The sequence below is a fragment of the Patiria miniata genome, unplaced genomic scaffold (genome assembly GCF_015706575.1).
Source record: "Patiria miniata isolate m_02_andy unplaced genomic scaffold, ASM1570657v1 HiC_scaffold_29, whole genome shotgun sequence".
Taxonomy (NCBI): Eukaryota; Metazoa; Echinodermata; class Asteroidea; order Valvatida; family Asterinidae; genus Patiria; species Patiria miniata.
In genome coordinates, this window is record NW_024037068.1 from 21,765,954 (window position 1) to 21,782,500 (window position 16,547).

General features: G+C 40.1%; 2 protein-coding genes across 2 annotated transcripts; both read right to left on the reverse strand.

Annotated features, from left to right (window-relative positions):
* Positions 1 to 2,051: 2,051 nt before the first annotated feature.
* LOC119736225 (adenosine receptor A2b-like) lies at positions 2,052 to 3,500 on the reverse strand. Its single transcript, XM_038210263.1, has 2 exons — positions 3,457 to 3,500; positions 2,052 to 3,248 (listed from the first exon to the last, which is right to left on the reverse strand). The coding sequence occupies exon 2, from the start codon at positions 3,226 to 3,228 to the stop codon at positions 2,308 to 2,310; it is 921 nt and encodes a 306-aa protein (XP_038066191.1). The 5' UTR covers positions 3,229 to 3,248; positions 3,457 to 3,500; the 3' UTR covers positions 2,052 to 2,307.
* Positions 3,501 to 8,048: 4,548 nt separating this feature from the next.
* Positions 8,049 to 16,240, reverse strand: LOC119736183. The gene is made up of 4 exons (XM_038210209.1): positions 15,690 to 16,240; positions 10,910 to 11,083; positions 9,888 to 9,947; positions 8,049 to 9,422 (listed from the first exon to the last, which is right to left on the reverse strand). The coding sequence occupies exons 1-4, from the start codon at positions 15,871 to 15,873 to the stop codon at positions 8,947 to 8,949; spliced, it is 894 nt and encodes a 297-aa protein (XP_038066137.1). The 5' UTR covers positions 15,874 to 16,240; the 3' UTR covers positions 8,049 to 8,946.
* Between the last annotated feature and the right edge of the window lie 307 nt (positions 16,241 to 16,547).

Genomic DNA, 16,547 nt, shown 5'->3' on the forward strand with positions numbered 1-16,547 from the left:
TGATACTGAACTCAGTATTGAGCCTGCCCTAACCTGTAGGCCTATAACGCCAAAAACCTTGCATCCAATGGCGTCTGATCAACCCTACTCGCCATTATAGAGCGTGTAAGTTGACCCCGAGAATGTACGAGATTTTACGAGAAACCTTCCAGGCACTTCGAATAGGAGCCTCAACGTGTAAAGCGAGTATAGTTTCTCGAAATAGTTTGTATTGACGAGGTTCGTTTTAATGAAAGGTAGATAAAAACGTTTAAACAGAAATTTTTCATTTCAATTTACAAAATGCTAACGATACTTCAAATTATAAGATGGAATTTTGCGTCGGGGTGATATCAATCAAATTAGGTTTTTGCCCTTCACTTTCACTCGGGAGGTAACACACTGAGTATACAGTGTCTAAAAGTCGGTGAAGGGCAAAAAACTAATTTGATTGATAAATATTTGATTGATATTTCAAATAAGGGAAAAGTAGACCGAAAAAGCCGAGATACGTCATACGTACGTCATTCGTCATTGTGGGCATGTGTGGTCTCGCGGAAGGGCACAGGATTCATGTTTAGTGAGATTGTGGGTTCGAGCCCCGCCATGGCCATGCGTGTTGTGCCCTTGAGTAAGGCGCTTTACCTCAATTACTCCTCTCAACCCAGTTGTTAAATGGGTACCGGCATAATTCATTGCTGGGTTTGGCGATCCCCCGCAGCAGCATTTCATGGACTCGAGTCTGGCCCAATCGCTTCGAAAGAGAGATGGGCACTCCGTTCCAGTAAACAAAGGCTCGTCTCCCCTCGCCATTGTTCTCGTTCACGCCAGTCTTTCTAAAGCGTAGACCATACAGTATAAGGCGGTCGTCGCATATTAACATGTACGAACGTACGCTCACGTCCGCACACGAAGTTCGGCGCCAAAGAATGCAGTGCAGGGATTTCTGGGGCCGGGATCAGCCAATCACGTTGCAACCTCACGCTCAGGTAAAAAATTTTGTCCCTACTTTTCTTCAATAATTTAGACAGTCATGCATGTCTTTATATATGTTAAAGTTAATTTTGAATTTATCATCCATATTAATGGCCTTTCACGGTTCAGATCTTCGTAAAAACAAAGTATTATAGTTAAAAGTAAAATTTACTAACATCTGAAAGTATTTACTTTTTGCTGTTAGCTTTTTAAAGCTAAGTTAGGGCCTTAAAAATATAAAGCTAATACTTCTGCGCAAAAATGGCTGCATTCATTTATGTTCATCGCGTAAAAGTAATACAAAAACCTTCATAAACTTTTATAATACCCATATACATTATTTCCAATCACATTTTTGCGACATTTAAATACTTGTTTTATTATATATATCATTACTGGACCCAAAAAACTGATAATTTCGATAGGCGGAGTGTTGCAATTTTATTTTTGTGGACTTTGTTAACTGAACTACTTGAAGTAAACTGTTAGTGAACTGAAAAGTGAGCTGAGGAAACTGAAGTTGAACGACTTTCGGACTGTGAACTGTAGAACGAAAAATTATGAAGTGGAACTGCGGAAGTGCTCGTGGGACAGTGTTTATATGCTGTGGAAACTGGATGCAGTTGGATAAGAGATACTTAAGAAAGGATAAAAAAGGCATGCATCTTGATTTCGTTGATTCTCAGAAATAGCAACATGGCTATGAATGACAAAATAACATCTTAGAGCAAAGAACCAGTAAGTTCTGGTGCACTTAGAAATGTTCAATGTGAAATGACCAATACACACTGTACAGGTGAGAGTGTGGGTGTTTGTATGAGGACAAACAAGTAATGCAAATAAGTAATGCGTTCAGGATATTTGGATCGTGTCACAGGTCGGGATTCTATCCAAATCCATGACAGATTTGACCTGAAACTTTCCGGCTAAAATTTACTCTTCCCGAAACTCCTTCTTGACCAGAAAAAACGTTTTCATGATCCGATTTTTTTTCGCGGAAATCAAATGCTACTTTGACCCAAAGAGTATCGGGCCAATCCCGACCCCGAAAAAGATATAATGTTACTATGATGTCAATATAATAAGTTAACCACGATTAGTAAACATTGTATTATACTCGCTTTGTAATAATATACAATTTGTTATCACAAATTTCTGACGCAAAATTCCCGTTACTACTGTTTTGTCCTAGTTTTGTCTTCTTCAAAATTTAGCGTAAAGCAAAACTTAGGTTAACGGATGAAAAGCTTGGAAGACAAAATAGGTTGCTTCTGTGCTGTAACTGAAAGATGTCTCAAAGTTGGACTTGCACTAAAATTCTGAAAGTCCTCCCGTGATACTGAACCTCTACTTTTACAAACCAGTCTCAGCAAGGGTATTTGCATCAGTAGTCAGGTCAGCTTCAATTTGGTTAGGTTTTGCCTTAATGACACAACGACAGAACATGGCATAAAAACCCTCCCTGAAACCATCCAATCGCCACAAGTATATCAACGGATTGATCAAGGTAGAGAGAGTATACAGCAAGTAAGTCCCCCAAACCCACGCCACGAAGACTCCATCCTGCATTAGAGAGGGATTAAAAAATACATACATCCTCAGCGCGAAAGCAGGAGCCCAAGAAACAAATGACACCACCAGAATGAGAACAAACATGACCAATAAACGACGAGTCTGCTGGACTCGGGTTTGATCTCGCTCCTCGTTGGCACTGATGCCTGCCGCGGATGCAAGAGGTGGAGTGTAATGCTTGATCTTACGGAAAGCCAAGTAATAAACAAGAGCGGTGATAAGCCACACGATGCACCCTGCCAATGAGCCTCCAAATTCGTGTACCCCATACAAAACCCATCTTGGGACAGCGTTATAAATCACCAAGCCATACACGAGACTTGAACACCACAAAATGATACAAACCCCAATCAAGCGATACATAGTCACCAGTGAATCGTAGCGAGCCGGTGGCATGAGGGACAGGGTCAGATAACGATTGACCGCAACGGCCAGAATAGTCAAAATGGAGACTATGTAAGCTCCGGTGACAAGGCCGTTGAAAACGTCTTTTGTCGGCTGCCAAGGATATGATATGGATAAGACGGAGAAGATCAAGTCGGCCAGCGCCAGGTTGAACACGAAGGCGTAATACTTGATGCGGAGCTTTTTGGTCCCAGCAAACACTGCAATCGCTAGGAGATTTTCGAGCATAGCCAGTGAACAGACGCCACTTATACAATACTGCAGCACGTCGATCATCGTGCGGGGATTTACGGCCATTTTTTCAGATACTCTACACTCTGAAATGAGGATAACAGAATACGAACTAAGGTTAGTTGTCACTTCGATTATTGTTTGTTTTTCTTCTTCTAATAATCCGAAAATAAGTAGACCTTCATCAGTTATTGCCACTTGATATAAAGTTCCTTTTATTTTCATACATGTAGGCATAGGTCTATACTCAGTTGCTGTGCATCTGTCTGTACAAAGTTAGGTATCACATCTTACCTGGTACATAAATGGAGGGCGGAATTCCAGATGCTTTGCGATCTTTGTAATAGGCCTGTAGGTAAACAACAAATTGAAACAAATCGACCAATCAATAACTTCACTGTGGAAACAGATCCACTTCATGTTCTTTGTAACATATTAAGCGTTGCATTAAGTTTGTTGGTACATCGGTTATAGTTCCATCAAGTTTCAAGCATTGAAAAGCAAAAGGCTACGACACAATACATTGCCAACACAAAAAAATTGCAAAATTACCGTTTAATCACCTGCAATTGCCAGTTTGTTTGCCGTTCGCTTCAAGTTGAACTTAACACCACGACGTTTCCTGTCTCGTTGTCAATTGCCAAATTGTTTTTACTTAATTTTAAAAGGAAAACCATAGCAGCTTTCTTGCCTCTAACGCCAGAACGTTCAATCTGAGAGCTGGTATTTCGTGTAGGAATTTTAATTTATTTTAAACAGTAGCTATATGGCAACCCGTTTACTACTGAATACAAATCACGAAGCTGATGTTGTCGATGCAGGATGATAACACTGCAAGGTGAGATTCAGTGGTCGTGTGAGGGGGGAATTTCTGAATAACTCTTTGTTTGCTTTATTACGACACAACCTGTGAGCAAATAGTTTTTCCTTCCTCTGCCCATTAATAAAATCTTGCAAAAATGTGCACTGTTTAATATTGATGCCACATGCATTTCCATGCTAAATTGTGAATTAACACACATCCGTAACAATGGGCTCCAGATGGCCCTTAAGGCCGGAACTTATCCCAAGGCATATTATTATGTTTTGCATGTTCAAGTAGGGAAGTCCACGTAGGCCTATATTAAAAAAAAAATCAACATGTTGTTGACCTTATGGAAATATTATGATAAATAAAAAAAATCCTTTAAAACGAAGCTTTGAGCCATGGGCGTCGCCAAGATTGTTCTAGATGGGGTCAAAGCACATTCCCCCACCCCCCCCAAAAAAAATCCCTGTACTTTTCTAGCGTATTCTCAATCGATCATTTTTTTTCGAGGGTGGGCAGGGAGACATGTACCCACCTCACCCATGAAATTAACAACAATATCAATGTTTTTTTTTCTTTCGCCCGGATTTTTTTTGTAGCGGGCAAAGCAAACTGTCCCCCCCCCCAAATCCTTGTACTCTCTCTAGCATATTCTCAACTGATCATTTTGTTTTTGGGTGGGCGGGGGACATTTGCCCACCCCACACCCATTGACACCCATGCAGACGCCCATTTCTTTAAATGTGTATTAAATTAGTAGCAAATATGACTTCACACCTCTTTTTTCTTCTTTCTCCCCCCCCCCCATCTTTGGCTTTCCGGGGGGGGGGCAAGCGCCCCCTTCCCCCCCCCCCCCTTGCTACGCCCATGTCGAATGCAACAACAATGGAAACTGAAAGCCTTGACATTACTCACTTCGAATGAGATTAGTGCGGTAGTTTCAAAAGGGGTATGTTTTCAGGCCAACGTACGTCGGCGTGCTTTCGTTCGTTTACACACGCGCGTACATGTGATTGCAAGTCATGAAATCTCGCAAAAGTCTTAATTTTTCAACCGGCGATTCGGACCAAACGTTAAAAGTCTCCTGCACATGTTTCACATGAAACTGAAGAGTAAACTTTCCTCTGTCTACTGAGACTTGCCGCTTATTTCGGCATTTTTTAAGAATCGAATGTACACCTAAAAACTATCAGCCCTCGATTTTGTTGATGAAAAATATGATTTTGTTTGACAGGCCGTAACAACACTTTATATATGTCAAAAGCAGTTATTTTTGGTATCAAAATAAAGCACACGATATCAACTTTTCACTTATTTAGCCATCTTGGCCAAACATTGCATGTATCTAGGCACTTTTCGTGTATTTTCTGTGGTTTCGAATAAATCTCGTAAAATCTCGCATACGCTTTTGGGCCATGGGTGCTTGACCTCGGGACAAGAAACTGAGGTCAAACAGGGATGTGTGCGTGACACGGCCACTGACTACATGCACTGGGTTCAAAACTACATGTAGTGGTGAAAGTTTGCCAATTTATTCTCGCAATAAAAACATTGAACCCTGTAATCCATCACATTTTTGTACGAGTTCATCGGCGCCCTAAGACAGCCCCTGCATGAAAGATTGATCGGGCAAGTTTTATTGATCACGCCCCTTCGTTTCAGCGAAGAATGCGATTTGACAGGACGACCGTCATGACTAACCGTCCAAAACGAAAGAATGCTAGTGAAACAGACTCTTAACTAGCCCGCCGAGGGGCATTTTCACTAGCATGCATGGCTTTTTCTTTTATAGAGTGTCCAATAAATAACCATGTGCATACTTGTAAAATGTTTAGAGAGCCTGAAAGTTGACCCCTGATGGAGCGCTTCGAAGCCCCTCGAAAAGAAAAAGGAATGTTTTCAATAAACAGATCTAATAATTAACCCTCAAAAACAGTTGATAAAATTATACACAATTATACACACATTGATACAGGTTTGCTTTCTGAATTTCATGATTTATTTCTTCCTGTCCTTTCATCTTTGCCGTATCCCAATAATTTTTTTTTGACTCGCCAGCCAGGCTACTTAAGGAATAGTTTGACTAGCTCGCCGCTGTTTTGACTAGCATGTGGCTAGCGGGTTACCGCTAATTTCGAACCCTGATTATAGTGACGAAAGACTATTCTACTGCTTGATGTTTAACATTTGAAATTATTTAGGTTTCAAGTTCATTTATTTCAATGCTGTCCTTGGAAAAGGAAATGTATAGTGTTTACAATATTAGTTGAAACACAGCAATACAGGTTTATTAAGTATCAAAATAAACATAAAGACATACAAATGCTTTTGTGCATTAACGTAGGGACAGACAATGAGACCAACAAGACATAAGACTACAGCAGCAGATGAGTGTGCATGCAGGTGCTACGACATATTACAGTACTATTCATAACATGAAATTAGCGTCGGGGTGATGTTAATTTAATATTAGGTTTTTGCCCTTCATAACTATACGATAAGTTAACTTTACTGAAAGATATGAATATGCATCAAATTTTTTGTAATAGTTTTTGTTTGACAAATATAGCTTACGTTGGTGACTTTTTCATAGATTCACTAAGACTAAATGATGAACAGATTTAAAGGCACATAAGTCTGAACTGAATTTTATCATGTGACTTTTTCATAGATTCACTATGAACGGAGTTAAAGGCACATAAGTCTTAACTGAAGTTTATCATAGACAATTATGTATCTCTTTTACATGCCATACCCTCGTACAATATGCTTCAAAACCAATATAATTTGTATGATGATGCTACAGGAGAATTATTCATAATAAGTATCAAAATGGTACTTGTTTTACATGAGGGATAAGCTCAAGTTTATCTTTTCATCACGAGGTAATTACTAATACGTATCACAAAGACGTTTTAATATTGTATTTCCTGTGTATATCTAGTTTACGTTTAATCATATGTATATTTTGCTGTTTGCAATATTTAGTAATGTTTCATCTAAAAGCAAGCACAGGACTAGGCATCACATTAAAACCACAAACCATTGCCTATAATCGCATATCATTACGCATGCATGGAGCTTTTGAGGTTTTGAGAGCTTTCGATTTAGTATACATATCGTTAAAGGGAAGATACAACATTTGCAAACATCAAAAAATGAAATGATCAAATTATCACGAAATGTCTTACTGGGTTGTTAGGCCCTGACAGTCCAAAGCATCCTGTAAAATCGTGGCTCCTGGTGTGCTGACTTTTTCAAGAAAAAAATGTATTTTTCCAGCACTGGTCGGCCGACCATCGTTGGAGAAAACTGCCTTTTTTATAAAAGTGCTCCTAGTTTTTCATATTTAGTTATTCCGCATTTTCTTTGCAATTGATTACACACCGGTGAAGGGGTTCAGGTCTGCTAGACAGATTCTCTGACCTAACAATTTCCCAAAGTCTATAAATTGCTCCGTTTCATCTTAAGTGGGGTCAGGGAGCCAGACTACAAGAGTGTGGTTGGTTTTCTTGGATTTTCAAACATCTACGAACCCAAAACGTGAAGCAATTCAGTTTAACAATATTTGCCATAAACATACTAATCCTCCAAATCCATTTAATTCTGAAAATTGCAGTAAAAGCAAATGTTGAACATTCCCTTTAAAGATTGTGTATGTAGCGTTATCATCATGTCTCATACTACTACTATTATTATAGTTATTTTTTATATTATGTACACCTTGTAAGGTATCCTTCAGGAGATATTTTGTTATAATTATACCTTAGGGAGACACAATGTTTCCCTGATGTCACAACTCCTATTTAGAGGCAGATTTTACAGTCGCAAACGGCTAGATATAGTGCTCATGGTTCAATTTGTAACGATACAAAAATGCATGGGGGCGGGATAAGGTAAAATTGGGGTGAGGGGTCATTAAAGCTGGAAAACAGCTTGTGCACAAGTCTATGGGAATGTCTCCAAAGTTACCCATTATCGGTAATTATTATAATTTGTAATCATTGTGTTAACTTCAGGCCAAAATGTTTATGGTCATATATGGTTTCAACAAAACTTACATAGTAATTCAAGGAAGCATAATAATAGCAATATCATTTTGTATGCCATTGTAATCATTTAATTCTACATGCATTAGCAATTATGATAAATGTAAGGCCAAAAGCTTTGAGGTAATTTTAAACGATGCTTACACAATATATCAGGGAAGCGAATAATTATGGCAATTCTTGATGACGATTTGGAAAAAGATATTGATGATAATAAGCCCTATTCGTTTTAAAATGCATTTGTTTAATGTATACATTATAGACTTTGAACATTATGAAATGTACATGCAACACAGAACTCAATATTATAGTAATTTTTTCTGTTTCTTTGTAGGGTTTCTTTGTTTTTGTTTACTTGTGATCTTAAGCTTTCCATCATACTGGATTTTACCGACCTTAAATCATCAATCACTTACATAAGAACAAATCAAGGAGAAATTTTCCGTCCAATGTTTGACGTACGGTGTTCAGTGAACCGCCCGTCCTCCTTAACTGGTGGGCGGATCTCCCCTTTGAACTCGCACCAAAATTTGATGAGAAAAAGAAAAAGCAGTTTTACATTTTTCACAACTTTATGCACATTTTGTTTTGAAGACTGTTTGAATTTTTGTGTGTTGAAATGTTAGTTTTTGTATTTCATTTCTGGGACTTGCAAGTGTACTGTGTTAATAAAGGAGGGGGCCGTCAAAGCGATTGAAAAAAAGAATGTTGAAGAAGTGAACAGTGATATCATGAGAAAGTTTGATCACCAAAGACGTGTATTGGGTTACTTTGAACTTTCTTTCCATCACGTTTTTATTGTTGGAGCCTACAGATGTTTGGTGAGTTGTTTATCAGAATGAAATGCTGTGAACTTTGAACTTTTTGCTACTTTTTATTATGGAAAGCCAAGCGGGGTCCACTTGAAAATAACTGCATCTATCAAAGTTAAGAACCGGAAACTAAATCAAGGCCACAAAACTCGAATTCGCCGACCGAGTTATACAGACTAAACCCTACGTAGGTTACGGGAAGCGGCGAGCTATCCACGTAACTCATGAAAGGCGCAGTGTCCGAGCCTCGACCGACCGCGATGGTCAAGTCGGCAGTGCTGGTACCGGGAGTTGCGCTGACCCAGAAGTCCATGAAGGTCTCCTCGTCCAACCATCCAGTCGATTCGGAGGGTACGGTTGCGAGGTTCGCTCCTTGCTTCCTCCGACGAATCACCGACCGCGTGTCACCCCATCCGCCGATGACGATTTCGTACATGAAGGCGGAGTCGGCGTTCTGTCCGGTGAGAGCAATGTGGGCGTCATTATTAGCGCGCACGGCGAATCTGACAAGAACTCCCCCATCGGAAGAGCGAGGCAGAGCTGCAAACTTGTAGTTATAGCTATGGTAGCTTATCGTGAAGTTATGGCATTCTAAAGAACGGAATCAACATGTCCGATAACAGAATTAAGAGTTTGTTTACAGAAAAAAAATACAAGGCAAGCCTAGTTAAGCTGGTCCCAGAGCACACAATTCCAATCGACGCGGGGTTTTCCTATCTCAGATTTCCTAGGCCACAGTGAGACTTAAGCAAGTAATAGCTAGTTCAAGACAGTTAAGTCAACCAGCCAGTTATTAGTGCATGAATCAGGTATAAAGAGGGCAACAGATTGAGTCCTCATTGGGACCAGCCCAAAACATTCCCATAACAAAATGAAACTTCTGCGAAGAAAAAAGTCAGTATATAGTATGTCCTATCCTTGGCACAAAAAAGTGCCAATGTTTCCATAAAATACCAAATAATAAAAAATTGGTCTTCCCGGCTATTTTCGAAAGTTTTCAGAGTGCTTTAATGTATTATTGCAATGCATGCCAGTTCAGGTTGCACTTGTTCATACCTGGTGCAGCCGTTGTAGGCGGGGCAGTTGTAGTCACTTCTGTTAAAGTTGTAGTCACTTCTGACATGTCACACATGTACAAAACAAAAATTAAATACCAATAGAAATAACACAAGAAAACAACATTAGATCCCTAAAAATGTCCTGCACAAGGGGATGATGATAAAACCATGTGTTAACTTGAAACCTGGTCCAAAAATGTGACAAATGTTGTGACGTCATAAGGAATCAAATGACAAATGATTTAAGGTCAACATTTGGAAAATTACTTCGACATTTAGCTTTAAATGGAATAAAGTAGTGTAATCATATTCTTGGTAAAGTTCTAGACATTGCCTCAGGCCGATTCAACGTCATCATGGGCCTCATGACGTAATCTTAAAGGTGCATAATTAAAAGTATTATAGCCAGAGCACAAAAAGGCCAGTGTGTTGAAACTTTGTACATACATTTTCAGGCATGTGTCGTAAATACAAATTGAGGTCACGTCATGATGACGTCATCATGTGATTATTATTGGGTTTTATTTTGCTTTTTTTCTCCATCTTATTTACGAACGAAAGATGCTAAATTCCTAATTCGTTTTGTACTAAGAGGTTTGGAGGGTCACAGATATATGCCCACATTTTTGAGAAATGTGTTACGTCATGGTGACATCATCAAAATCCATTTTTAACACATATTATGGAACAACCGATTGTCTTAAAACTTAGTGGGTAGTTTAATCATGTGAAAAGTATGCAACATATGGAATGACGTCACGATTACGTCATCCATTAATTTCTCTGTTAATTTTCAATTAACTGTTGTAATTAAGCAAGTGTTCCATGCTTCAATTTTGGTCTTTCTCTATAGTCTTTTGAATAATTCAGAAATGAAAACAATGATAACAATGAAATACATTGAAAGACCTACCTTCAAAATTCAACTACAAACAGTTTAGCGGAAAAGCAAGTTGTATTGTCCACTCCGGACAATCAACAATTCGAGTTTTTTTTTCTTGTTTTTTTTTACTGACTTACCCTCAACCGGGGAGTCAGTGGCGTCGGCAGCGCATGGTGCTTTGGTGCACAGTTCAGCTACAACGGTCTTCAGTTCTTCCACAGTCTGTTGCAGAGATCGCAGTATTTCCACGACGTCGGAGGCGTGGTCCGCGTTGCCTGAACAAGACTGTGTGGTGTTCAAAATCGGTTGCGCTGTCGCAGAAAGAGAAAGTAGAAAGAACATGCAAATGATTAGTTTTGTCACTCAGCGGTTGAGCCAGGGTTCTTACCATTGGGGCGGGTAATAAGTGTTACATTGGGGTCCCTAATTTCTGTTACCGTTGGCCATGGTCACTTACAGGATCAACAAATTTCCAGGGGGAGGGGGCGACTTTTGTGGAGGGGGGTTGCCTTTTTTAAGGATGGGTACGTTTGATTTGATTTTGATGAATGTTTGCTTTTTAAAAGTATTTTAATCAAGAGCCTTTTAACCCTAGGGCCGGGTTATTTTGACCATCTCTCAGCCGGGGGGGGGGGGGGGGGGGGCAGCGGATTCCGCCCTCCCCCTAAGAAACCTGAAACTCGGTACATGCATAGAGCAACTCATCATGAACATACCCCAAAAAATTGATGACTATAGGTCAACGGGTTTTTGAATTATGGCTAATTAATTATTCATATGTACGAATGGTACTTGTGCTCTGTGTACATGGAAAAGTTCAGTTTTCACGGCGCTAGTTTTAATGTTTTTGGTATCAAAAGATGCGCAAGGTTCGCGGCTAAAAAGTCAAGAGAAAGCTCGGGTCGCGAAAAAAAAAATTCAAGGCTATTGCGGAAAAAGTTTAGGGGGGACGGATTTCGCCCCTTCGGCCCTTTTATGGTTAAGGGACGAGCAGGTATTCGGATTTTATGCTTGGAACTCTGAAGGGCACGTTTTACGAAGTATACGCCTGTACGTATAACGGGGCGCTTGAAAATAAGTGTGGCAGGACCCCCCCTCCCCCGGGCCAACCTAAGTCTGTTAATATAAGTCTGACACCTAATGGGGTGAAGACTATCTTCCCAAACCAAGGCTCTTCCCTAGACGAGAGATCACTCAGAGCGACCTTCAAGGCTAAGGGTGCAGGTCCGTTTTGGTGGAAATCTACCGCCCGATTGTTGAGTGTTGATTATTTATCTCTGTTAATTAATTGCACAATAAACCTGTAAACATAAACACCGGAAGCAGAATTGTCGGTAATCTCAACCAACAATGATCATAATTTATTCAACAATAATCAGGTACATTAATTAGGATGTGATTCGGTGGGTTGTTTTTATTAACAGGGTCTTTCTTTAATTACTGAAGATAGCCCGCTGCTCGCCTTTGCAACAACGCACACAGCACACACTAGATAACAATGGCAGCAATGAGCAATACAATGCACAGCGCCAGTAATGAATCGCTAGGTTAGCAATAACACAGCGTCCCAAGCGCACAACAGCCTCTTAGCAATGTATACAGTGCTATATATAGCAGGGTACCCGCTACGCCGTGTGTGTAAGCCAGGATTCAGCTAAACATACCAGCGCAACCCCAGTACAGCTACACGGACTTTGTACACAAATCGCCTAAGCAATTTCACATAAGCAGAGTACAAGTGATTCACCTAATTCTCTGCCCGCTGTCGCAGCTTGTTACAACTGATAATGTAGTAACCAACTGATAATGTATCACCAACCGATAATGTCTCACAAATTGACCGATACCGTATCACTAACCAATAATGTAACAAAAATTGACCGATAGTGTAGTAAATGTTACTACACTATCGGTCAATATTTGTTACATTATCGGTATTAACCGATAATGTAACAACAATCAAGTTAGTGTAGTACATTTTTACTACACTATCGGTCAATTTCTGTTACATTATCGGTTAGTGATACAGTATCGGTCAATTTGTGTGACATTATCGGTTGGTGATAATATCCGTTGGTTACTACATTATCAGTTGTAACACAGCTACGCCATAGCCCGCTATCTCCAGACACCCGGTGTCACAGTCTCACTTCTCCGGCGTGTTAGCTTCTTCGGGTGGATTCGGCAGACAGTTGAGCACGCTACATGATCATGTGCTTACTTTTCCTCGGGCTGTATTCTGAAGTCTACCTAGCCAATTAATAACACAGTGAGGGACACCCAAGAATGTGTTATGTAACACTTCCTGTGAGTCAAGTCATTCCATGGTCTTGCAAGCATTCTGATTTGTGTTTCCATGCAGCGTCATGCATGTGTGTGTGTTCATGGAGGAATAATTAAGAACGAACTCCTTGGTTCGTGTTCCTGGTCCATTTTGTCTTTTTTTTTTTGGCAACCATGCGGCTTAAAATTTCAAGTCTTTTTTTGGTTATTGGGAGTTATATTTTGCGCGCCACGAAAATTCTGGATTCGGTCACTGGTACCCTGCAACCATGCATACAAATATCCTAAGATATTACGTGCACCAGTACAACCCCGAAGAACTCAGCACACAAATAAAGTTGACGAAAATGTACACCACTGCGCAATTGTGTGCATGCGTGTTGAAGCGAAATTCCCCTTTCCGGAGAAGCTAGCACGCCGGAGCTAGAAGTGAGACCGTGACACCGGCACTCAACACCTAAAACAGCTATAGACACTCAACCAGCTAGTATCTCACCTATCAACGATCACCTTCTAAAAACTATACCTATGGTGCGCTAAACCTATGAGAATTATTAACCAATCACGTACGCGCAGCAGCTCACGGAGCTCCCAAGCTCCGCCCAGTCACTAACACACAGTGATTAAGCGTTAGTGCTATGGTATGACGTCGCAAATAAACACTTTCCGCCACAAAGTACCGACCATGGCAGAGAATGTCCCCATACTCTAAAGCCATAATACAAAAAAGGAAAGTGTGACAACATCTTAACTTCTTATAAATAATTCAATATAAAATTAAAGCTTATTTTCATCTTTAAAACTCAAAAGAAAACATAAGGCTTAACTTCTTTACAATAAAAAAAAACATAAGAGGATCGAGGCTGATATCAAAGTTCATAAAATATGCACAAGATTCTTATACACGGTACAAGGCGACGAACATCCACGTACATGTACAACTTCACCAAGATTTTGCAAATTAAATATTCACAAGATCTCACAGGGAATTATCGCAAAGAATCTGAATCAAAATTTTGCTCATTAAATATTCAAAAGAAATAAGGAAATTATACTCGTCTGGATCAAATTTTAGTTCATTAAATATTCACAAGAAATGTAGGGGAAAATTTGCACTGATTTTAAGAAAATTGAGGATAATCTTAGACTGATGAAATGTACACTAAATTAATGGCAAGATTTTCGCAAATCGAAATTTTACACGATTTAACTGGGATTAATTTTGCAGAGTTTAAACAACGGATTTTTCAATTATACCTCTCAACCATGCCGTCCGATTTCGGATTATAAGCGGTTGTCCGAGTTTTCGAAATGCCGAGAATTTGGCACATTTTCCCTGAACACTTCTGACTCAAAAGTTTGTGCCCTGATCAGAGTGAAGTTCTTGGGGCAATTCAAATCGTCAGACAAACTCAGTCACCAAAGTGTGTGCGACTGTAACTGCAGTAGTGTCAGGAAGCGGAAATGCTTCCATCCACTTAGTGCAGTAGTCGCCAACCATCAACACCCAACGATTACCATTATCCGCGATGAGCAATGGCCCAAGCAAGTCTATTACTCCTCGCTCCAGACACCCGGCACTCAACACCTAAAACAGCTGAGCCCCAAAACTAGACACTCAACCAGCTAACAACGATCACCTAAACCACAACTGTAACAATCAGTCCCAAAACAATCCTAAACCGTGCCTTTGAAAATCAGAGCGCGCGATCGCCAAGGCACGACCTATAGACCTTTCTGCGCTTGGTTGGCAAACTGTATTTTTGCCAACCATGGCCTGCAAAACTATGGAAGGTCCAACACTGCAAAAATGGAGAAGAGTTATTACAGATCACTAAAATATTATTTGATACTTGAAGATACAACATTTTCAACAAAGCTACAAAATCATTCGTACTACGCCTTTTTACTATGTGTTGATGGTGTAATGAGGACTCTTTTGGGAAAAATATGTTGCCAACCACGGCTTCAATTTATGCGCCTACGGCAGCCCATACAAAATGGCGCCAATGTTTACAAACAAAAGAAAGGCCTATACATGTATCCCAGGTACGTGTAGACGCTATGGTTTACAAACCATGTACATGTACTGACCCTATGGCGCACTAAACCTATGAGAATTATTAACCAATCACGTACGCGCAGCAGCTCACGGAGCTCCCAAGCTCCGCCCAGTCACTAACACACAGTGATTAAGCGTTAGTGCTATGGTATGACGTCACAAATAAACACTTTCCGCCACAAAAGCAACATCCTCATTTTGATCGCGACCTCATCTTTTTTTAAGACCAGGTAGAAAAATAAACTAGTTTAGTCCCCGCCTGCTTCCCTTTTTTGCCACCGGCCTCGTTTTTATTTTTTAAACATAATTATATTTGCTATATCTTTGTCTTTGTACTTGTGTCCAGCTAAGTTGAAGCTATGTTTACAAAAGTTCAAACTCTGGTAGAAAAAGTAACGGCTCCTGTGGACACAAAACTATCAGCAAAAGAGTCGGGGAAATGGAAGAATCAATTCGCCATCCTGGGAAATCCGGCATTTTGTGAGACAAAAAAGACCGCTTCCTTCCATTTCCCAAAGAGCCCGGACAAGAAACTATAGTTTTAATTTGTGTTTTGGTTTTCCAAATCTTACCGGAACTTGCCGACCTCAGAGTGAACGAAGTCTCCTGCCTGGCTTCGACATCAGCGGAGGACACCTGCAGTACCGCTGATACAGTGGTGTGCTGTGGATCAGGGCTACACGTAGTGTGAGTATCAGCAATGACCTGCTGTGCAGTAAGGCAGACGATACACATCAATGCCAACATTGATGCCATGTCTAACTAAAATGCTGAGTTATACTTGCGTCAAAAATCCGCCTATCGCTCTTCCAGTTGTGAATCAACTTCTACTAGTTACTGCGCCGGTATTATATAGAGGCTGTGCGTCGTGTTCGTCTTTTTATTCCCAAGTTCGATTCAAGTTGTTACCTGGAACTTGCTGCAAGCATACCAATTGTTGTTCGCACGTCCGTTTCAACAGGTAAACATGATCTTCACTCAATTCTGTGGCGAATCAACTTTTTTTCAAAGTGGATGGCTTAAAGTGATTGCTTCTTTTCAATTTTTTTAACGACTGTTTTGCCCAGAAAATTTCTGCGAACTTCAACAGAATCTTCTATAGTGGATGGCTTGGTGATACTGTTCTTTTCAAAAAAAAAAAGAAGGGGTGGCTTTGTGATGTTTTCTTCAAATTACTTTTGATCGATCGGTTCGATTGTATGGAAAGGCAGGTGGCAGCTATGCACAATTTTCACCTGGAGGGGTACCCATTGTCGCTCGCAGATCCGTTTGTGAGGTGACCATTCATTCAAGTAGAAGGTGAAAGAGATTTTCAATGGTTTGGAGCTTAATTCAACACAATACAGATCCCAAAATAAATATTTGTTGTATGGGACGACGTTTGCCAGCTAAAAGGAAGGGGTGGTTAGCCAACTTCAAATTTACTCTAA